The sequence below is a fragment of the Aspergillus luchuensis genome, chromosome 1 (genome assembly GCF_016861625.1).
Source record: "Aspergillus luchuensis IFO 4308 DNA, chromosome 1, nearly complete sequence".
NCBI classification, from domain to species: domain Eukaryota; kingdom Fungi; phylum Ascomycota; class Eurotiomycetes; order Eurotiales; family Aspergillaceae; genus Aspergillus; species Aspergillus luchuensis.
In genome coordinates, this window is record NC_054849.1 from 3,261,921 (window position 1) to 3,284,804 (window position 22,884).

At 52.1% G+C, this 22,884-nt stretch overlaps 7 protein-coding genes across 7 annotated transcripts; 5 read left to right on the plus strand and 2 right to left on the minus strand.

Annotated features, from left to right (window-relative positions):
* Positions 1-569: 569 nt before the first annotated feature.
* On the plus strand, positions 570-2,145 carry AKAW2_11138S (pantothenate kinase; the record flags this gene model as incomplete). The annotated part of the gene is made up of 4 exons (XM_041682322.1): positions 570-785; positions 916-1,198; positions 1,268-1,772; positions 1,830-2,145. 4 exons carry the CDS (start codon positions 570-572, stop codon positions 2,143-2,145), a joined length of 1,320 nt encoding a protein of 439 aa, XP_041537858.1.
* Positions 2,146-4,515: 2,370 nt separating this feature from the next.
* On the plus strand, positions 4,516-5,731 carry AKAW2_11139S (uncharacterized protein; the record flags this gene model as incomplete). Its single annotated transcript, XM_041682333.1, has 2 exons — positions 4,516-4,556; positions 4,618-5,731. 2 exons carry the CDS (start codon positions 4,516-4,518, stop codon positions 5,729-5,731), a joined length of 1,155 nt encoding a protein of 384 aa, XP_041537859.1.
* Positions 5,732-5,749: 18 nt separating this feature from the next.
* Positions 5,750-7,595, plus strand: pigc (phosphatidylinositol N-acetylglucosaminyltransferase; the record flags this gene model as incomplete). Its single annotated transcript, XM_041682345.1, has 3 exons — positions 5,750-5,759; positions 5,916-6,380; positions 6,436-7,595. 3 exons carry the CDS (start codon positions 5,750-5,752, stop codon positions 7,593-7,595), a joined length of 1,635 nt encoding a protein of 544 aa, XP_041537860.1.
* A 670-nt stretch (positions 7,596-8,265) lies between these two features.
* AKAW2_11141S (uncharacterized protein) lies at positions 8,266-9,755 on the plus strand (the record flags this gene model as incomplete). The annotated part of the gene is made up of 4 exons (XM_041682356.1): positions 8,266-8,339; positions 8,416-8,708; positions 8,772-9,384; positions 9,443-9,755. 4 exons carry the CDS (start codon positions 8,266-8,268, stop codon positions 9,753-9,755), a joined length of 1,293 nt encoding a protein of 430 aa, XP_041537861.1.
* A 399-nt stretch (positions 9,756-10,154) lies between these two features.
* Positions 10,155-14,205, minus strand: AKAW2_11142A (putative sensor histidine kinase/response regulator; the record flags this gene model as incomplete). The annotated part of the gene is made up of 5 exons (XM_041682367.1): positions 10,155-10,450; positions 10,509-12,256; positions 12,306-13,594; positions 13,664-13,799; positions 13,868-14,205. 5 exons carry the CDS (start codon positions 14,203-14,205, stop codon positions 10,155-10,157), a joined length of 3,807 nt encoding a protein of 1,268 aa, XP_041537862.1.
* A 1,727-nt stretch (positions 14,206-15,932) lies between these two features.
* Positions 15,933-18,266, minus strand: AKAW2_11143A (putative MFS transporter; the record flags this gene model as incomplete). The annotated part of the gene is made up of 3 exons (XM_041682378.1): positions 15,933-16,120; positions 16,185-18,008; positions 18,080-18,266. The coding sequence occupies 3 exons, from the start codon at positions 18,264-18,266 to the stop codon at positions 15,933-15,935; spliced, it is 2,199 nt and encodes a 732-aa protein (XP_041537863.1).
* Positions 18,267-20,576: 2,310 nt separating this feature from the next.
* AKAW2_11144S (uncharacterized protein) lies at positions 20,577-22,148 on the plus strand (the record flags this gene model as incomplete). The annotated part of the gene is made up of 1 exon (XM_041682389.1): positions 20,577-22,148. One exon carries the CDS (start codon positions 20,577-20,579, stop codon positions 22,146-22,148), a length of 1,572 nt encoding a protein of 523 aa, XP_041537864.1.
* Positions 22,149-22,884: the final 736 nt, after the last annotated feature.

A 22,884-nucleotide genomic window follows, 5' to 3' on the forward strand; every position in this document is an offset into this window, starting at 1 on the left:
CATATTGACAAGTACATCGAGATCTTATGTTCAACGATCATCTGATAACAACCGAGTGGCCGTTTAGGATTTCTTAGTAAGTACTACTAGTTAGTAGACCCTCAATATGTGGGGTTTCATGCCTGAGAACTCCATGTCAGTGCCTGAGGTATCAACCCGGCTGGACAACGTCATTGGCCACCCCCTTCCATCCTCCGAATTGGCTGGATGCAGTTTATCCCTGCCATGAACAACAAGACCCGGCCATTCTGCAAGTACCAACTCACGGGGAATCATAAGGATTGCTTTTTTTTGGATCCCCCTTCCGCCCGTTGTCTGACCGAACATGTTCAGGAGCAGGTGTTGACTAAGAATGCCCAGCCCGTCAGAAATAATAATTCGGTTCCACCCGACCTCAACAAAAGCGGGCAGAAGGAGATATACGCCGTAGGGACCATCACGGGATCCCATTACTCCGAGATGGTAACTACCTCGTCCGCCGGTACGGCCACCTGCTCCTTGCTGTCCATCTGATTCCCCTGGTCCCATCGCTCCCATTCCCCTCTGTATTTTTATGCCATTGACACGACATGTCCTCGTCCACATCCAATTCCGCCGCCCGGGGTGGTCGCCTGGAGCAGGCCATCACCAATCCAGGATCCGTCAAGATCAACGTCAAGGGCGCCTTTATCGTCGATGATGACCCGCGATCTAAGAGCCCCGTAAGAACGGATGGAGTTCATTACGAGGGCCATGATATTCGTCTTCCACATCACACTGGTCTGGTGAGCCATGTGGCTGTAGATGTGAGTGTCTTTTTTTTTTTTCTTCGCTGCTCCCGCGGTTCCCCGCACAATTTTGAAGCTCCCCGCAATCGCACCCCTCGGCGCAATACCACCACCACAACTTGACTAACTCTTGCTGCTTCGATATTAGATTGGCGGATCGCTAGCGAAACTGGTTTACTTCACACGGGAGCTGGACTCTGTCGACAATGGCGGCCGACTAAACTTCATTAATTTCGAAACATCTCGCATTGATCTGTGCATTGACTTCATCAAGCAACTGAAAGAGGAACACGAGAAGCTCGGCGGGCCATCCGGAGATGCTTTATGTGTCATGGCTACAGGTGGAGGCGCCTTCAAATACTACGATAAGCTCAAGGAAGCACTCAATGTGGACATTATTCGGGAGGACGAGATGGAGTGCCTTATTACGGGTATGCTGCAACCACGAGCTCACTTGCAACGGAGACAAGCAAAGTCTAAGAATTGACCATTTTACATAGGCCTTGACTTCTTCATCACTGAGATTCCAAACGAGGTCTTTACCTACAGTGAAACCGAGCCGATGCAGTTTGCCGAGGCCCGACCGGATGTTTACCCGTATCTATTAGTCAACATTGGCTCCGGTGTATCAATGATCAAAGTATCAGGTCCCAAGCAGTTCCAACGTGTGGGCGGCACACACCTCGGTGGTGGGACGTTCTGGGGCATAATGTCATTATTGACCGGTGCCCGCACCTTCGACGACATGCTGGCAATGGCGGACCGAGGGGACAATAGCGGGGTAGACATGTTGGTTGGTGACATTTACGGTATGGATTACAGTAAAATTGGCCTCAAAAACACTGCAATTGCCAGCACGTTTGGCAAGGTCTTCCGTATGAAGAACCAGACGGAGCCGAATGACTTGGAGGGGGAAAGGTCTTCCAATGGCGAAGCCGGCCGAACTAATGGCGAGCCGAAGTTCCAACATGAAGACATGAGCAGGAGTCTACTTTATGCCATAAGGTAAGTATCTTCGCGTGTGCAACTACATACTGTGCCGCTGGGACTGACGTTTCACAGTAACAACATTGGGCAGATTGCCTATCTGCAGTCCGAAAAGCATCAAGTGAAGCACATCTATTTCGGCGGTTCGTTTATTCGCGGTCATCGGCAGACCATGAACACCTTGTCCTACGCCATTAAATTTTGGTCAAAGGGCGAGAAGCAAGCCTACTTCCTGCGTCACGAAGGCTATATCGGTGCAGTTGGTGTGTTCCTCCGTAGGCAGCCAGCTAATTGGGGCCGGAGGAACAGCATCGATGAGAAAACCATGCCGCAGGTGGCCAAACTGGTAGCCGAAGCGCAGCAGAATTCTGATTCTCAGAACCAATCATGATGAAGAGCCACGACTGCATGCTTCCGTCAGCATCATACTGGGCGAGCCGCGTCCAGTTCCATCATTTTGAGCGTTTGATACCCGTTACTGTGTTATTCTTGTGCTGCTTAGACCCAACATAATCATGCCCCTCTAATTCTTGAGGCTGCATTGTTTGAAGACATCTTTACCCATATTCCGGTGCATTTATTCAGATGAATAACGATAAGAGCATTTCACCCAATTGTATAATTGATCGGTTTCCTTGTGTTGCACTAAACCCATCATCTCTTTCGGGCTTTTGTTTTGAATCTGACCATCCATCTGCTGCCCACAAGGGCAAAGGCAATTGTGCTTGGATGTTCTTGTTCGGTGCCTAAGTTGGAAGGTTTTGTTATCCCGTTTGATATAGAAGGACAAACCATCATAATAGCATTTAGACAGAAAGCCAATAATAAGGAGACCAGGAATTCCGATGATTTCGATATATTGCAGTCATCATCCAATATTCCGACTGGCGAACCTACAATCATACCATCGGCCATGGCGTAACCCTACCACCTAATTCGACAGCCTATGCCAGCTAGCCTATCTCTCCTCCATCCTAAACTTCAATATGCGTCTTAGCGTACACCCAGTTCTCCAATCGGAGCTACCTCACATCTCTAACCACCAAGCCAGCCATACTCAGATAGTAGGTCGTATTAGCCAGAACGTAATGGTAGTCAGAACTCAACCTCTAATGCATTGGATACCAGCCCATTTTCGTATGCGTAACACGCCCAGCACCACTCCCCCCAGCAAGGACGTTCTTTGGCTATGTTTCAGAATCCCCGAAACATGACACCAGACTATATATTCAGGTGAAACCATGCCGCCTCGTACTTTCAATCTTTTTTCTCTCGGCTTCAGGTAGCTGCCTGATCTGTCCACCGCTTCAGTTGTGGTTACTCACCGATAGGTGGTTGACTGCTTCTTGTGGCGCAAAACCTACCTGTGTAGGGTTGTGCTGTCGTCGGGGTTGTTGTCAGCTATGTCGTTCTGTTGTTGTGGGTATATTGGGTGTGGCAGCTCATATGGTCCTTGATTGATGACTAGGTCATTATGAGTATGTATAGATCGGTCACGCTCGTTCTAAATCGAATCCTGTAGTACTAGTCACCCTCGCTACAATATATGTTTAATGGTAATGCGTTCCGGTTGAAGAATGACATGTTTAGCCTGCCGATTCATCGGGCAGAAAAAGTGGAAGTAAAGTTCCAAGCCAAACGGAGATAGCTCAATATTAGCCCGGAAGGAAACAGGTTTGGCCATCAGTTGGTGGGCTTGCCCACCCAACGCCATGGTCAAGGATAAGAGCAAACAACCATCCGTTCGTATTCTGCAGTGGCCAGATGCAGCCGGCCGCTAGGATCTGCGTTTGGAAGGCTAAACAGAGTAGTCTAGAGTGTCTTGGCACGAATTTTTGTCTTCAATTGCACAGAAAATGGAAAAGTCCATGTTCGGATGTTGTATCTGCTTTTGGACTTTGGGGACGTGGGTCAAGATGAGTTTGTTAAAGTTTGATGGGGATGCGTGCATATTTTCCCCGGACTATCCATCCCGGGGTTATTATGGGCTGAAGAAGAAATCCTGCAATGTGATAGGAACATTCACTACTAGCTGCTTATCAGTGAGGTGAGGCAAACTGTTCCATTGGTGGTTTCCAGAACGCGTCAGGAAATACCGTTTCATACCCCGGGGGGGTAAAGTACGATGCAGCGTGGTGTAGAGCAGTGGATTTCCTTCACTCCTAATGCACTGAGCTGTCAAATTCTTCTCGGTGATCCACTTTATTGCATTTCACGGGTCTTCGATTTCACGCTGAAACTGTGCATGTGCACGCTTTTGAACGTCTTGACTTCGCTTTGTTGCACCCACGCCTTCCGGAAACTGAGACATTGAGTGCAAGCTGCCTCACTTTTGCGCACTGAGTTGTTGGTCTCAATTGAATTGAGCTTTACACTTGTATGGAACAGTCCGAGCTTATCTACTCGAAATTAGAAATGCTAATTGGGAAATGCTTCACTAGTCATACTCAGACTTCATACTATTGAATTGTGAGGTTCCAATAACGGTGATTTGCACGGGGGACAAGGCACATACCAGAAGTTTTGACAGACAAGCCACATTATGCTTAAGCAGCTTCTCTGGTATGAAAAATAGCCTAACGAGAATAAGGCCAACTGTCAGACGTTTTTAGAACCCTCTGGGCTAGGTATCATCTGCAGAAGTGTCTTTGTTAAGCAAACACGCCAATTCCTCCAGGAGTAAGTCAACTAAACGAAACTCCATCGAGCACGCCCTCTTGACTTGCACCGACCCGTGCTAACCCTCGTGTGCAGACTAAAAATGAACCCTGCAGACGGTGCCGTCATCTTCTGGAAGGAAAGGTAAGATCAATTGCTGCTTTCGAATACATGTTGGCTGATAACTCTCATGCGTCATTGCTAGGGTGAGGCGCGCCTCTCGTCACATCGTCCACACTGAGTCTGACGACGAAGAACAGAAGCCAACAGTCTCTGCCGATGGTTCTCAAGCAGGCTCTAACGACGACCAGGCGGTGCACGTCAACGCGAAACCAGAGCTGGGGCCAGACATCCCGTTTCCTAGCTACCTGATGGCAATTCTGGAACATTGGCACGAAGAGAAGGGGTACGAATATCCGAGGTGCAAAGTCAGCGGACGTCTGGGATCGATGGTCTGGAAAGTGTTTGATCGGAAAGGCAATGAGCTCGAGCTGACATGGTACCTCGTCACTAAACCGCGCAAGTACTGTGTGCTGGTGCTACATGAGGCGAATGGCACAGCGAGATTCGTCTATTGTGATCCGCCTCATCGCACTGTTCATGGCACATACCTTAGGCCATGGTCTGGCGTCGATGAGAAAGAGGAGCTAGAACACTGCGCAGTCCGAGTGTTTAGCAGCGACTTGGAGGAAATTGAATACTCTTCGGAAGCCTGGGAACATTTAAAGGAGCTCCAGGATTCTTCAGGCGAGGATGTTAGCAGATCTCCTTCGGTCACCCGTCGCAAGTCCCCAAAAGATAAGATAGTCACAAGGGAATTGGTGAAAGCAGGTTGCTCAAAAAGATACTCTATGAGAGGTCGCGCTCATCAGAGCGAAGAGCATACGGAAGCGGACTCGTCATCTTCATCGGAAGCAGGCTCATCATCTGAAGAAGAGAAGTACGTGCCCTCGCCACCACACAAGCGGCACAAAACTACCGACACCAGCAATACAAGCAACACCACTGAGCCTATGAAGCCTAGCAAGGTTGTATTTCGCCTCGGGTCCCAGAGAGTTATCGGTGCGATACGCTATATTCCACTAGATGAATGTAGGTCGAGGAAGGAGCTATTTGATAAAGCCACGGCATTTTATCAAGCTTGCGATAGAGACGCTCAGGTCAAGATACTGGCATGTCAGATCTCGACACAGCGTGAACAACACTACCTGTTCGAGGACAGTGATGGAGAGTTTCGCCTTCTAGTTGAGCAGGCGCTGGGCTTGGTGGACAACTTGGACCGGATTGTGATTGACGTTCTGCACGTGTTACAAGCATGAGTGAGAGTGTTGTCGAGAATGCTGTGTCGTATGCTATCCTTCAAACAGATTGTGAAATATTTCCATCAAGATACATTATTTAATTGGCCATTTCTTTTCCAGTGTGCAATTCCATCTCGAAGATACGCATTCGTCCAGAGTAAAGTTATGTTAGTATAGCTGACTAATCACCACGTGGTTGCAGGCCTGACTTGGGGTGTGATTCGCGTCACCGACCAGCGCAATTGTGTCTTCAGCGCCAACTATAGATCCATCACATCATGCTACAAGCATGAATCCCGCTGCTCCTCCATGCCTTCCCTGCCCGACTCGCCTCCTCCGGTTCCTCCCCCCGTTCCCGTCGAGACCCATCCGAACCGCACGGTTGGCGTGAAGCCTACCGCCGCGCAACGAGCTCTCCCGGATCCCAACCGGCTGGCCCCTGAAGATGCATATTACACCTCGTCCCTGCCTCGGGCTCGGCCGACCCAGACGGGGTACGATGACTCTCTCCGAGTGCTGAATGGCAATTCGGGCACTGCTGCCTCTGTGGCAGCCCTGCGACCGCCGCCCGCGGTCCCAGGTGTAGGGAGTCGCAAGGTGCGCGGTACCAGCAGACGGAGACGACGAAAGGGTGCATGGAAGAAGCTGCTGTGGGTGAAACAATCATGTGCGCTTCATACCCACCCCGAAACACACATGACAGGAAATACTGACAATCTCAGACCCGGACAACTACACCGACACCGAGACGTTCCTTGACCACCTCCAGCGAAATCCCCGAGTGCGGCCCTACGATTTCTGGCCGCTAGTGGCCGACTCCACGGTTATTGTACAACATGTTAGCTCTGTGGCTATATTTGTGTGTTGCTTTGTCGGCATTGTTCAGGGCCGCGTGAGCCCAGTTTCGGTGGTCTGCTGGGGAAGTGTCGGGACAGCGTTGGGTTGGATATTTTGGGATTCGTGGATATTGAGAGAGCATGTGGAAAATGCGCATGTGGCGGAGCGATCACTGGAGGGTGACGATGGCTCCAGTTCTAGCTCCATGACCAGCTCTGTCAATCCGTCTGGCACGAGCTCGCGAGCCAATGGCCAGAAGGAGAACCAAGTGCATGGGCTGGGGTTGAACATGTCGCAGGGCGAGTCAAGTGAACTGCTCCGGCGACACAGCACGGGGTATGTGAGTGATACCTACGGGGCTCAGGAGCCCGCATCGCCTACGCCTGGGCCTGCGAACGGGGCCCTGGGTGGCGGTTCTGGTTCTCAGGAGCCAGACTACTTGTCGATGTTCTCGTCACGGAATCGGCAGCGGCTGTCCACTGTGAAATCGGCGTTTTTGATCTACTTCGCGCTACTCGGGCTTAGCCCGATCCTCAAGTCTCTTACCAAATCTACGGCGAGTGACTCGATCTGGGCCATGAGTTGCTGGCTACTGATCATGAATATCTTCTCCTTTGACTATGGAAGTGGGGAGGGCGCAGGCGCCACCAAGTTCCCGGCTTCTTTGTCCACTAATGCAGCGGTGATGGCCTCGACTGTATTGGCGTCGCGCTTACCTTCTACCACACATGTGTTCAGCCTGATGCTATTCTCAATTGAGGTGTTCGGGCTCTTCCCCATTTTTCGCCGGCAGCTGCGTCATGTGTCGTGGACTGGGCATGTGCTACTGACCTTGGCTCTCGTCGGGGTTGCTGGCGGCGCGGTAGGGATCACCCTGCGTGGAGGATGGATGGCGGCGGTGGTTGGCTCAATCCTGGGGAGCATCCTGACGGCGCTCGCCATGGGGGGATGTAGCTGGTGGCTCATCAGCTTACAGAAGTATAAGAATGTGGTCACAGGGCCATGGGACCCTGCGCGGCCGATCATCCGTCGGCATTGGGATTAGGCTGTACGCTTTCTCGGCTTTATATTTCATTTAGAAGATACCCTACGGTCTAAACTCAGACTTGTCTAGCGCTAATAATGAAGTTTCACATTGATACCCTCCTCTGTACGATTCAGCTCAAATTAGAAATAAGACAGAACACCCTGATTGACAAACAGATGTAGCTTTTGGTGTCTCATCCGCCAATGCAGCCCAGCCAGCCGGTCACAATCCCACCAAGGCCCCAACATGCCGGAATGTTGTTTGGTATGTTTGTTGCCTTTCGTGGCGATTCTCAATCGCAGCTTCCCCAATCGCCATTTTGTATGTTTCAGCAAGTCACACTACCCTCATTCAAGCTATGCTATAACTGGAAACTAGTGTTTCTGCAGCCACGGACATACCTGGCCTCCATCTCCGCAATCGAGCATCCACCCGGCATCTCCTTCAGAATGTTGCGGCGATGACCCCAGACTGATCGGAATGGTAGGAGTCGCCATCTGTCCCTCATAACGGCAGGCTCCGTTCAATAGGCAGCGAATGGTGTTACAAGAGGTACATATTTAGCACCACAGCCCGGAGTGACTCAAAAGAACGCGCACCACCACCACCATATATACCTCTGCTTTCTGTCCCCGGGTGGAACAACACAGAACAGACCCAGAGAATCAAAGTATCAACAATCGGTAATATGAGAATAATCGCCCTCGGCCTCATGGGCCTACAGTGCGTGGCGAGCATGCGGTTCGCCATGTACATTGATGAGTGAGTACCAACAACAACATCCTCCTCATACTACCTCTTTCTATACGCATCTAACAACAATGGGGAATTAATCTAGGTACCACACAAGTGGCCTCCCCGGCGCCAACCAAACCCAAGGCATCACGCACGCTATCATGGCTTTCGCCCAGTCCACGCTCTTCAACTCCGCCTCTCCCCCACAATTTACCCCCTTCGAGTCTGTCTCCACCATGCGCAGTCGCTTCAGCCCGGGGACTAAGCTCATGATCGCTATCGGCGGATGGGGCGATAGCTCGGGGTTTTCAACGGCCGCGAAAGATGAGACTTCTCGCAACCAGTATGCGAAGAACGTAGCGGCTATGGTGAACCAGGTTGGTTTCGATGGTGTTGGTATGTCTCCATACTCTTCCTCGCTATCCCCGTCCCGCAACTAGTATTGACCGAAATGTATAGACATTGATTGGGAATACCCCGGCGGTAACGGCCAAGACTACAAGACAACACCGAACAGTGCCAAAGTTTCTGAAATAACTACCTATCCCTTATTCCTCCAAGCGCTACGAAGTGCCCTCGGCCCCAATAAGCTTCTCTCTATTGCGGTCCCCGGTAAGAAGGAAGATATGATCGCCTTCACCAACACCACAGGCCCGCAGATCTGGCCCTCGGTTGATATGGTGAACATCATGTCGTACGATCTCATGAACCGCCGGAATAACGTCACAATGCACCATACCTCTGTTGTGGATTCGTTCAATACCGTGCAGGCGTATCGGGATATTGGCCTCCCTGGCAATAAGACGAACCTGGGAATGGCGTATTATGCGAAGTGGTTTGAGACTGATCCCAATGATGAGAAGGAATGTGAGGATCAGCCGATTGGGTGCAAGGTAGTCGTTATGGAGAACGCAGATGGGAGCGATAATGGGAAAAGCGGGAGTCTGACATTTGAAAAGAGTGTTATGAGTGCGCCTCCGGCTAACCTGAAGACGAGTGTGGACGGCACCTGCGGCTTTGATAAGGGGACGAAGTGTCCCTCTGGGAGTTGTTGCAGTCAGTACGGAAACTGGTATGTCAACTCCGCCTATATCATCCATGCGAATGTTTGCTAATTAGTGGTGATATAGTGGAACAACCGACGACTTCTGCCAAGCAGGCTGTCTATCTGACTACGGAACATGCAAAGGCATTTCAATCACGGATTCATGGCGGCGCGCGCAAGAGAACGCCAAACTGGACGATGTCATGGGTGGAGAGTACTACTTTGATGACGAGGTCAATGTGTTCTGGACATGGGATACCGCCGACATGATTGCACGCAAGTTCACTGACATTGTGGATAAGCTGGGACTTGGGGGTGTTATGGCATGGAGTTTGGGCGAGGATACATTGGCATGGGAGCATTTGGGAGCCATGCAGAAGGGTGTTGCCTCCAGGTAGTAGTAGAATTATCTCTTCAGCAAAGCATCGGGAGATGGAAGGAGTGTCCAGTGACTTTGGAGTTAAAGGGAGTAGTTTATTTGATAGTAGTATTGAATGGACCGCATATGCATATGCCCTTTTATATCCGCTCACTCGCTATAGTAGCAGTAGTATGTATATCATGCAAAATGTCCATCACATATCATCCCATCCCTTATCATCCCAGAAAGAAATCATGCATGCATGCAAGATGATGCCATATATGGAACACCCAGAACGCCATAAACAACCAGGGTATCACTCATGCCTCATGTCCCGTATACGGAGTAATCCCGAAAAGACAAACAACTCTAAAAAGCAAACCGGGGAATCAAGGCAACAGAGGAAAAAAAAGAAAAGAAAACCACAGCACATCAACTAGACGTCAACCCCTTGCTGCTGCCCCTGTCCTTGTCCTTGTCCAGACAAAGATATCCGATCATCTAGGCCCTTCTCTTCCCACTCTGTTAATAACCGCGACACCTCCTTAAACGACACCGGCTTCGTAAGGAACAGGTTCACGCCTGAGGTTAGCGCCTCGGATTCATCGCGCGAGCTGCTCAGTCCCGTCAGTGCGATGATGACAGCTGGTTTGCATGTTGCGCCGCGCTCTTTTTCGAGGGCGCGGATGGCGCGGGTAGCTTCGAAGCCGTTCATTACGGGCATGGACATGTCTGTAGCACTTTTGTTAGAATGTTTGAGTGGTAATTCGAGGATGTTGGGTGGACTAACCCATAAAGATAATGTCGTAGCCATGTTGGGCCCGTTCGACTGCGTCGACGGCTAATTTACCGTTTTCAGCGGAGTCGAGGGCCGCGAGGTGCCGCTTTTTCATAAATGTGAGCATCAGGTTCAGGTTGATGCTGTTGTCGTCGACCACAAGGACGCGGGCGCGTCGCTCGGTTTCAGTTTGTGTTAGGATGGGTTGTTTGAAGGGTGATGGGGCGCGGATCGGGAGAGGTGAGTTGATGGTATATAGAGGTGCATCCATGCCGTCGGAGTCTTGCGAGCGAGGATACTCGGCCGACGAAGTGGAGCCGGAGCTTGTCGTCATCTCTGGGGCAAGCTCGGAGGTGTCGGTTGTGATTTCGAATAGCCTCTCTCCGGGCGAAAGGTCGCTTCCGGAGGAAATGGTGGTTTGGCGGGGCCGTTCGGGGAGCTCGAGGGTGTGTGGTGCGCTGTTGCCACTCTGCGTATCGAGACATCTGCGGATGCTGCGAGCGAGTTTGTGTGGTCCACATGGGCGGCGAACGATGTTGACCACATTCGCCAAGGATGCCCATTGCGAACGCGCGGTGGTGTAGTCGACGGATTTGTTGCAGAGGATCAAGAGCGAAGGGAGAGTCGCGTCGCCGGCTGGCCTCAGTCCATCTAACAAGCTCTGCTCCTCCGCCAGGATAACGTCCACAGGCGTGCCCGACGGCCATGAAACAAGCTGGAGGCCATACCAGTCGATCAAGTATCGCGAGTAGATGGACCACAAAGGATGGGAGGCAGCGTCGGCGGGATCCACGCCAAGGATGGCGGCGCGTCGGCCAACATGGGCCTCACGCAGCAGACGGCATTCGGTTAACATCTCCTGCCCCCTTGTAGATGGCGACACGGGACGGACAGGTTCTTCCAGCTCCAGTTCCGGACCAGGTCGCACGAGAGGCAACGAGACCTTGACGATAGTTCCCTCTCCCGGCCGGCTGTGGATGTTGATGCTGCCCTTCAACGCCTTGACGAGACTTCTCACGATTGAAAGACCCAGGCCTGTGCCGACTGCAAGCGTGTCCTCCTGGGCGAAAGGTGTGTACAGGCGGCCACGCAGGAACTCCTCCGAGATACCCTTGCCAGTGTCCGTCACCGTCAAAGTCACTAATTCTTCGACACCATTCCGACGCACGCGGCCCTCGGATGCCTCTGTAACTTCCAAGTGCAGCGACACGCGACCACTGTGCGTGTATTTCATGGCGTTGCCAAAGACGTTCATAACAATTCGTCGCAGAGCTCCAGGCTGCGTTTGATAGACCCAGTCGTTGTGAGCAATGTCCATGACCACCTCAACTTCAGAACCGGGTTTCGGTTTCGTTTCCTTGTCGGACTGGATCTGGCCCTGCTGAGCAAGCGGCAAGACAACAGGCTGATCGTAGGGGGCTGCGGATCGTTGACCATATGCATGACCCAGGCACACGCCTTCCACCACCTCTTCTGCCAGAAGGGCCAAGTCGGTCGCCACGTAGGTGTCCAAGTGGGCAGAAAACCGGTCCATGCCCTTGACGTCTGTGGACGATGTCTTGTTCCGCTTCAGGCTGCGATATGTTCGTTCCAAGGATACGATCTTGCTAAAATCGAGTACCTGGTTCATTGTATCCAGTAAGGTGCGCCCACAGGCATTAATGGTCTCCAGGAGAGACCCCTGGAATTCATCCAGGTTCGTCCCATTCAAAAACTCGGCGGCCGCCAAGATACCGTGCAGCGGACTGCGCAACTCGTGTCTGAACAAGGTTAGTATTTAGTGAGACATACAAGAGAAACCCAACTTACGAGATACTGCCAATGAAGTCACCCTTTTGCCGGTCGGAAATGAGCGACTCGACCCGGTTACACTCGGCCATAATGGAGGAACCAAATCCCAGAATTGAACTAAGTTCCACGGACGAGCTGAAGACACGCGTCTCTTCCGTGTTCCAGCAGAAACACCCGGCGAACCACTGGGAGTTGGCGGAATTCCATAGCGGCACGAAGAGAACCTGGGTCGCGTTGGGAAAGTAGAGATTCAGCATGGAGTTCTCCATGGATTTCCACTTCTTCGACCCACCCTTGCCGATCTCCGGGCCCTTCGGCGCACGCGATCGACTCTGTCGAGGGGTCTCATCATCGGAACTGGAGATCATACCGTCTCGATGGAAGGACCACAACTTCCCCTTGCTGTAGCGTCGCAGGAGCTGATGCAGAAACGTGCTATCGAGATTCGCGGCAGGATAGAGCACCTTGGAACCTGGGCCCGGCGCAAACGGCTCATCGTTGGTAGAAATCGCCAACACCGGTGCAGGAGTGTTGCCCTCCACAGAGCCATCGCTGCCAGTGTCCGTGTCCAGCATCGGACTGTTGCTGTTCTCCACGAAGATGACACCCCCATCGGAACCCAGTTCCAAACTCTCCCGAATCAAGTTTGCGGCTCGTCGGAACGCCCACGTGTGCCCCTGCGACTCGTCGACTCCCTTCAATTCCTTCTGGCGGCTACCGGACCACCAGTCTGGTAGCGGCGTATCAGGACCCGACGACACTGCTTGATCGGCTTTATAGTCCGACGCAGAGCTGAATGAACGGGCATCAGTGCTGTGTGAGCGTCTCGACGGCATATCGAAGCTGTTGAAGGAGCCCACGGACAAGTGATTGGCTCTTTGGCTCGACGATGGCGGGGTGCTGGGCGCAGCGGCAGAGCTGCCAGCTAATGACGGATGAGAGGCATCGACGAAGCTGGAGCTGCCCTCGACGAAACAGCTGAGACCGCGCGATAATCGAGCGGCACGACGACCTTCCGACGCCTGTCGGCTGACCTTCAAGTAATCCATAATCAAGTCGGCCAACGACCCTAGGGTCTCCTTCTCCATATCATCCAACCCATTGTGTGGCTTGGTATCCAGAACGAAAAAGCAGCCGATGTTGATGTTGGTGTGGGTTGTCAAGGGCGTTCCGGCATAGAAGCGGAAACCTGGCTCGCCCTGTACGAACTGAAGACGCTTGTAGCGATCATCCTCGCGCAGGTCGTTAACCACCAGGAAGCTGTGTTGACCTTTTTCTCGGTTGTTGGGCGGGAGCGCAACAGTAGCCTGCAACGAAGGACGCAATACTTTGTTGAGTAACCGATCTACGAACTTCTCTGACGAGTAGGTACCCACCTTACACATACTCCAGGCGTTGGCGGACATGGACGCACAGCCATTCCAGATGCCATCGCCAGCGGACTCGTAATCACTGACCTTGCCAGTGCGAGTGCTTTGAGCGAGAATAAATTGCGACTGACGATCTGACACACTTACATACCCATCGAGTCAGCACGGCAAGGCCGAAAAGAATGTCGAAGAGATGCACTGGTATCGTACCTAATCAACACGCGCTCAACATTGAGACGCAACGCTGCTAGCTGCGCGAAAGACGTTAGAGTCGCATTAGGGTCACCCAAGACCAAGGCCTCGGGCACTAGCCCCGTCGAGGTTGGACCGATGGCGGGACCGGACTGCGATTGCGAGCATAGCGATGGGGATGGCGGCGGGAAAGAAGGATCAAGGATAGTGGGTGGTGGTGCGTCGTCGGACGAGATGCTCTGATAGCGCTCCTGATAACTGGCTGTCCGTTCGGGGCGGAAATAGCGATATAGCTCGCGTACCCTCCGACCAGTGCTATGATCATCGTCCCTCGGAGGAGGGGAAGCGAGCTCCATAATGGGGGAGATGGAGATGGAGAAGGAGGATAGAGGGACGAGAGGAGAGAGGGAGGGGAAGAGAGAGAGAGAGAGAATCAAGTTTAGAAGGGCGTAGTCAAGCGATGGCGTCGATTGCCTTACGCATCCATCCTGGCCTGGGTGGGGACTAGTAGATGGTGGCTGGCCCGATTGGAATAGAGTGTGGCAAAAAAATGCTGGCGCGGGGGGGAAAGGAAGGAAGGGAGGAAGAACTGCTGATGGAAGGGAGAGAAAGGATGAAGAGAGATCAGGAAGAAGCAGCAGCAAGAGGAAAAAGCAAGCGAAGGGGAAAGGGAAGAAAAAGAAAGGGAAAGCTCTGAAACAAGGTTGGAAAGCGAGCTGTTTAATATCAAGGACTGCGTGCAGGAGAAGGGCGAAAGTGCGTCTGTTGTCGAGCAGAGCCAGTATTGGAAGTAAATGGCAGCCGTGGGAAGTCGGATTTCCGGCCCACGCTTATTCCACGGCAGACAGGCACCAATTCAACTACTTTTGGGGGGTTGCGTCGTCAGTCAGTGCTCAGTACCTGGGAGTCATCCCGTGGCAACCGAGAAAAAGAGTAAAAGGTGGCAAGCGAAAATGAAGGTATTGGCAGACTGGATCAGAATGATGGACGAATGCCCCGACGAATGGGATGGCGTGGGACCTCAAGTGATCGGGATGTTAGTAACTCCACCAGGTACCCAAAAAGTATCGAATTGTCTAATCATACAACTTGCTTTGCTTGCGTTCCTCTGGTTCCAGGTAATCCCGTAACCGAGGGTCTCCCTTCCGCGCCGTGATTCAAAACACATTTCAGATTGATTTCAGCCTGTCGAATCCCGTTCGTGATTGGCCAGTCAATACATCGCAATACCGGTTTTGCTGTTTGGCGCTAGACTCAATCCAGTTGGTCAAGGGGTCTGTTGTGGATCCTCATTGGCTCTAAATCCCCGTTTCCGGGCTGGCAAGCCACCAGTCAGGGGCCAGTCTGGCCGCATTGGTCCATTCCTCAGGTGTCGAGGTACTTCCTATCTGTCTATCTATCTTGTGCGGATTTGCTCAGCCGCTGCAGCACATCTACACACTAATGAGATGGCAAATTGAATAAGGCAGTCACTAGTAAGGCCCCATCTGCTCTCTGACGTCGTGGGGCGCATCATGATCGACATGGGCTGCAGCTGGTGCCCGTTCAGCCGCCATTCAACTGGCGGGCCATGCAATGGCGGTGACTAAGCGGTCTAGAATCCGGATTGGGCGGGGAGATTTGTGGCTTGCTTAACCGGGTCTAGATACTTGTCGATGGGGTCTTGAGATCCTTACTTTTGGATGGGGACGGGATATTAATTGAAATTAATTTGGTGACTGTGGGATGTGTTAAGGGTGGCTGTGTGGGTGGCCCGGGACACAGGCACACACACACACACTCACACACTATCCTTCATATTCATGAAAAAGATGACTTGCAGGGCACAATTACTCATTGTGGATGCTGTATGACATTCCACCCTCTCCCCTCCCTGGACATCAGCCCCAGCACCCCCGCAGGGCTTGCTCCCACAGTCGAATAGGGCTCGATGGCGATATGACAGCTCCAATCGTCAGCAAATAGTCAACTATATGTACGATCTAATATAGATAGGTATCATGATACAGCCCAGATCTACAGCCAAAATCAAGAATCATCCGATCCGTCCCTCCAATAGGGTCCCGGCCCGGCACTCGGCCCTCTAGAATCGTTCCATCAGGCGCATCCGAACCGTCCACATCCGGGCCCGTTTGCCATAAATGTACATGGGAATCGAAAACAATAGACAGCCCAGCTGGATCACTCCCAGCGCGATAAACACCAACCGGGAGCCCTCCGCATCCAGCCAGTCAACAATGAACAGCGAAAAGATCAGCCCATGGAAAACATCTGCATCAATCGTTAGTTTGCGGATCCACATCACTCGGGAATGCTATGTTTGGATGCAACTTACTCTTACTCCAGTTCAATGTCACCAGTGCCTCCCCGGCATATTGGCGGTAGCTGTCGACGCAAAAGGTGATGGATGTCGTGCTTCCCAGGCAGCATCCAAATGAGACGATCCCGAAGAAGATGGTGGGCACAATCCAAGCATCCTTCTCCTGCGCACTCCAACCGAATCCCATCAGTCCAATGGTGGTCGAAATGGCAATGGGAATCGCCATCACCAGCCGGAACTCCGGCTCGTAGACGCCCCCGTTGCGTCGTGTCATAAATTGCACAATAATGTCAGACACCTTACCAGCAACAGCGGTACCCAGCAAGCCGCCCACGAAGGGTGAGATGTAAATGAGACCAGTCTGCAGCGCAGTAAAGTTGTAAGTGTCTCGCTGCTCATAAATTGTAGCAACCGACTCGGACAGCACAATGAGCCAGCCGACAGACAAGGCATACACTACAGTTGACCACAGCACAGAAGGATATGCAAATAGAATGAATGGCCGCACCGCGACACGTAGCCAATTGTCGTGAGCAATCCGGCCATTCCACGGGCGGAGATAGTAAGTAAACGGGATGGGCGGCTGATCCCGGAGTCGGTTGGTGTACTGAGCCGCCGACGTGATCGGCGGACCCGGGTCCAGCGACTCACTGCGAGTTGGGGAGATCGCCGCTTCCCGAGCAGCTTCAAGATCATGGGGGTGAATGTGTGCCAATGGCGGAGGATGAAGGAGCCCATCCGCCTTCTCAGGGTCTTCGCTTGGCGTCGACTCAGTGGCAGGACGCTCTGGTGTTAACGATATAGGATCCTGGCCAGCCGGCTCCTCTATCTTCTCAGAGATGGTCTCTGGTTCCTCGTCATGGTCATCCACAAACCCAACATGACCCTTCTTGGACTTCTTCGGCTCTAAAGAGCTAGGGTCATCATCCGGCGGATTCTCCTCCAGGCGATGAGCGTGAGGCGGTCGACCGCGCAACCCATGGGACACAATGTTCGACACGCTACGGTAGAAGCTGGGACGCTTGTGAGCCTTTCGTGGCCGAGGTGTGCGATCCCAGAATGTCTCGGGGACAAAGAAGAAAAGAAGGGCGAGGCAAGCGCCAACGACGATAGCAACAATCCAGAAAACCCAGCGCCACCCCAGACTCCCGATGATAGCTGCACTCACTAGGGGAATCAGGTTCTTGCCTCCTAGGAGCAGGAGGGTATATATACCGACCCGATACGCCCGTTCGTGCAGGAAGTAGATCTCAGCAATTGTGGCAGAAGGGAGGCACTCGACCGGGCTTACTGCAATGCCCTGGAAGATACGAGCGATGACCAAGCTGGGGTAGTTGGGTGACAGTGCACACCAGACCGCCGAAATAATGAAGAGGGTCGCTCCGAGAAGGTATACCGGCCGCTTTCCATACAGAATAGCTGTTGGAGACATGATCACGGACCCAATCCCAAGACCCAACATGTACAACCCCGTCGTATATGCAACCTTCTGGGTGGTCACATCATACGCAGCAGCTACCTGGCTGAAACCGGCGGCCAAAATGGGGGTCATACCGCCTCCCATCAGACAATAGAACCCCAACGACACCAGAGCTGCATCTCGCCGCCATACAGGCCAATTGAGGGGATCGTTCATGGAGTCATCGGGTTGAGGATCCAGCACTATGTTGCCATCCGGGGTTTTCTTTTTCTGCTGGCGCGCACGAGAGGCACGGGAAGCACGAGAAGAGGAACGAGACGGTGGATAAGGCGATGGCAGCGACGAATGCGATTCGCGGTGCGGTTGATGTTCCAGACCGAGAGGCTCATTACGATTTGACGAGAGTAGAAGAACGGTCCCTAATATCGCATGTAAATGTCAGCAAGATCATACCCAACGGCGAATGATTGTTCCTACAGCTGCAACGTACCAGGCACTTCATCCGTCTCCTTGTCACTTAGGATACCCAGAGTCCTTTTGGGGCGATAAGGGCTTTGACTCGTGGTAATGGCGGGCGTTTCAGGGGCATTAGACCCCCGCAGCCGTTTCCACCAGCTTCTAGCTGGGTTCGACTGCTGTGCGGGGGACGCCGTGGCAGGCTCTTCTCCGGTCGCCATTGCAGTGGAATCAAAGCAACGGTTCGGGGAAGGGGTCCCGCAATTGGTGAATCGAAGCTAGTATCTGCAAGTAGCGTCTAGTTAACTAGGACCCTAGCGATAGCCTGGGAGTGTGGAGGAGAGGATATTTTGAGGGTAGCACGAACATGCGTTGTGGATTTCTAACCACACAGACGAAATAATGTACACACAAAGAGAGCAGAAAGACTGAACAGGCCACTTGTTGATCGAACGATGGTCAAGCAACCCGAGAATGATATAGTATCTCCACACCTCGAAGCGACTAAGCACGTATCACGGCCTGCGACGGAAAAGCAGAACCGGCAACTGCGCAGGCTCAGCAGGCAACATGGTGGGGGAGGAAGGAAGCCATATATATCCTCAGGGTGCACGAAGAGCTAGGAAAAATAGGAAGGAATAAAAAAAAGGAGAAAGCCCAAACAAACAATGATATGAATGATAAAAAGAAACACAGCGTCGAATCAGTCGGTGAGGATGGTGGGCGGGGGATCACGCGGCTGAGTGGACGATGGCGTTTTGAGATTTTTAGGATTTGGGGGGGAAAAGATTCGAAGGCGATTCCCGATAAGAACCAACCCTCCATTTTAGTTTTAGTGTTTTCTTTTAGGTTAGTCCAAGTCAGAGTTGTGGTTGCTGCTAAGCTGAGAACGGGGTGTCAATTCAATGTCATTCTTTGATTGCACCGCAGCGGTACCGGATGGGTACCTCACTGCTCCACCCCACACCCGCGGTAAGACAAGTACCTCTGGCGTCTCCAATGGGCATCCTCGCCGGCTCGAGATTGACCAGATTTAAACTCCCCGATCGACAAGCCGGACATGCATGGGCTCACATGGGAGGTCTTTAAACCACCAGCGCATAGCTGTTTGACTCAGGCCGCTTCACTAAGGGAGATAGCTAGTTCTTAATTTTTCGTAAAATGTAAAATGGTGACGAAATAAGCTACCTGGGAGTGGTTGGACTAGGAAACTTTCAACCCCTCCGGAACCGTGAAAATGGGTGATGGCTGAGCATTCCCATCTTTTCCCATCTTTTGGGGGAGGCGAAACACATGCGGTCGGGGATGCACGTGGCCTGTCTAGCTGCCAAGCACGAGACGGTCCGTCTGTATGTCGACACCATGCAAGAAGCAAGCACGCACGACGTGGTGACTCAAATACCCAATTCCAATTCTCCGTGAGATAAGAATCATTTTTCTATTTCTTCACCCATACTCCCCCCTTTTTTGGCTGCATTTTGTGGCTTTCTTTCGCCGGCTTCTTGCGTGTTTCACCCATTGACTGACCGTTTGTTGCTTTGTTACTTTGGTGGGGTCTAATTCACGAGCCGATCCCTCAAGGGATCATCGGGCGCGCCAGTAGCTCATCATCTGATATGTCATTCTGGAATCAACGACAACTGGCTTGCAAGCAGCAACCAGGTTAATGCTGCAGCGGACTTTGTGGGGTGGGGTAAGCCTAAGCTTGGTGTCGCAAACCAGACCGGGCAACCAGGATTGTAGAGACGATCAGGGGAGGTGAGGCCCAAAAGGCGATACGAAGATTGGCTTCAGAAAGCGCTCCGAGCGCACAGGATGACCAAAATGTCGTCATCGGATGCACTTTGTCTTTCTTTTCAACGTCCAGCGCAAGACATCAAGGTGGATCTCGGTCGCTGTTCAGCTGGACAATCGCCGGCAATGGCGGTGCAATCATTCAAATGTGCCCCGGACTGGCTCCCGGACTGGGGTACAACTATAAGTCAAGTCTAATAAGCTGTGCAGCCTGGTGAGTAGTAGCTGGATACATAATGACAATGCATCTGTCTGTTGCAGTACATCAGTCAGGTATGACGACAGGAGTTTTCCTGCCACAGCAGAGTAGCAGCCGATATGACAGATCCTCAGGCCTTGATAGACGTGTGCTATGTGTATGCATGTGTTGGCCTGGCTGCCTCAGGCTCGCTAGTTCTAGATTCCCTCTCATGGTCTCTGCCTCTGCTGTCAGTCACTTGTCATGGTTCCTTCACCAAATTACCCTCATTCCCAGATCCAATCTTGCGATCAATTCACTCCAACTCAGTCACCCACATTGTAGTGTACTCAGTCCCTGCGTAGGAATTCCCAGCTGAACTTCATCAACATGGCACACCAGCGCGTCTCTACTGTTTATTCCCTGACCGTGCAGATTCATGTAAACATCGCAGTTCACTTCGCAGAATATCTCGTTTAACTCCATATATTGTGGTGACTCTACGCTCCTCAGTTCTCCGTCACTTTCGCAGATTTGTGGCAGCAGATCATCCCACACAATGGGGCTGTTCAAAAGCGTTCGCAACGGCTGGAATGACTTCACGCCCAAAGAACGGCGCGAAGCTGCCTGCTACATTCTAGGCATCACACTTTACAAGTTTGGCCTGGAGGCGTTCAATGGATCGATTATCACGCTCGCCACCAACCGCTACGATTATGATGCCCTTCGCGCCAACATGCCTCCCAACACCTTCCAACGCGTCGGGCTCATGGTCGGCCTTAATCAAGCCTGCCAGTGTGTTGGATCAATACTCATGGCTCCCCTGATTCGTCGCTATCCAGCTCGGTTGATTCTAATGGCAGCTATGTTGGCCTTTGGCATCTTCAGCGCCATCCTTCTGATCATTGATGCTTGTACTGGTGGCACCTTTGTCCCGGCTGCCTTCCGTCCTCACCACCCCCAGAATGACTTTCACTACTATGGTCGTTACAACACGGACAGTATCATACCGATTTATTGCGTGAGTGGCTTCAGTTATGGAATGGTCGAGCTCATCCGCCGCATCATTCCCAGGGACATTGTTGGCGGAAACCTAAAGAGATTGCGACGCCTGGACGCTCTGGTTCACATTTTCTACGAGGTATCAGGTACCGCTGGCGCATTCTGCACTGCACTGGCTCTGATTCCTCATCTGGGGAATAATTATTCTTTCCTCGTGACACCCATCTGCTTTACACTCGCAGCTGTTGCCTGGTCCTTCCTTGGAGATGATGTGTTCAAAGCTCACAAAGCGGCAGAACCCCCTGACCAGACAACATATATCCGAGCAGCGCTGAGAGGAATCATGCTTTTTCTCGAGTCGATCTGGGTGGGTGCGCGGATCATCTTCACCACACGCAAATTCATATGGTTACTGCCCGGGTATTCGATTGCTTTGTATGCTCATCGCTATCTCGAGAGTGCAGTTATGCCAGCACTTGCGCGTCGCTATCTAGGCAACGCCGCATGGTCGCAGATTATGGTGGGAGGGTCCAATCTGGGAGAACTGTTTGGCGCAGTGTTTGTCATCTTTCTCAATAACCGCGTGCGCACTCCCATGCCTTGGCTGCGAGTTGATGCGCTCATGCTTCTCATCACATGGTATCTGCCATTCTGGAAACCCCCAGTGCATCGGGTCCGAGATGCTTTGTTTGCTGCCCTCAGCTTTGTCCCTGTTTCTTTTGGCTGGGCGGCCGGTGATGTCTCGCTGGCGGCGTATATCCAGGCGACGCTGACACGAATGGAGTCAACGTCGAAAAATGTTTCTGCGCTCGGGGCTGTCATGGCGTTCTTGTATTCCACTTATATCGTGCTGTACGCTATTACCTCTCCGCTGCTGGGAAGTTACATTGACCGGGTGTATGTGGAAACCGGAGGTCCAGTCGGAGGGGGTGATATCCATCTGGCTATTCGGAATGTGGCCAGTGTGCAGTTCAGTGTGATATCTTTGCTGGTACTTGTTTCCTCATTTCTGCCTCGGGGATCGCTGGCGCTGAATCCAGTGGCGCTGGATGACGAAGACCTGGAGGAGGAGGATTGGGGGAACGATGTGCTGTCCTCGAAAGCGAGTGTTGTGAGCTTGCCCTTATGAGTGTGGACTTTAAACAGGTCAGCAGTACCAGTCTGCCATTGATATTTAGCACAAAAAGTACCAGTTAGTCGTAGTGCAAAAAGTTTCAATAGCTCTAATGTGAACACACTCAAAGCACGGAGTCTCAAAGTACTAAAGCTGGCAAGTTGGTGCACTGTAGTAAACTGTAGGTTATTATCCGGGCATATCCTGTGCTCGATAAGTCAGTCAAAGCGGGCCAGTAGGCAAACAAATAAAAACTGTTCAGCGAAGCACACGGGTCCACCTTGCATCCACCACCAACATGGGCGTAGCTGGCTAATGAGTCTTCTCTCCCACGCAATATCCCGGAATCAACGGAAGGGAAACAGTTAATTCAGCCCAGGTCATAAGTTGGCAGCGACCCCTCACATTCCCCACTATTTTACACTGATCTTGCAAACATCGTGCAATAACTGACTCGCAAAATCCAGGCAAACCGGCTATTCAGGATAAATTTGTGGACGAGCACCTCTGATGTTCCCGATCGGGAAGTTCGAGCCACGACTGACTGAAAGCGGAATGCTTAACCACGCCGAAGCGGGAGGTGGAGTGGATATTCTTCAGCGATTCTCTCGTCCAGCATCTCCATTTCTGATGTCTGGGGAGTGTTCTTCGGCGACTATTACCCCACAATGCAGGCATCCGCATCCCCGCATGCCGATCAGTAGTCAATATGGCTCGTGTCGGGTGTCATCGCGGCATTGCATCATGGCCA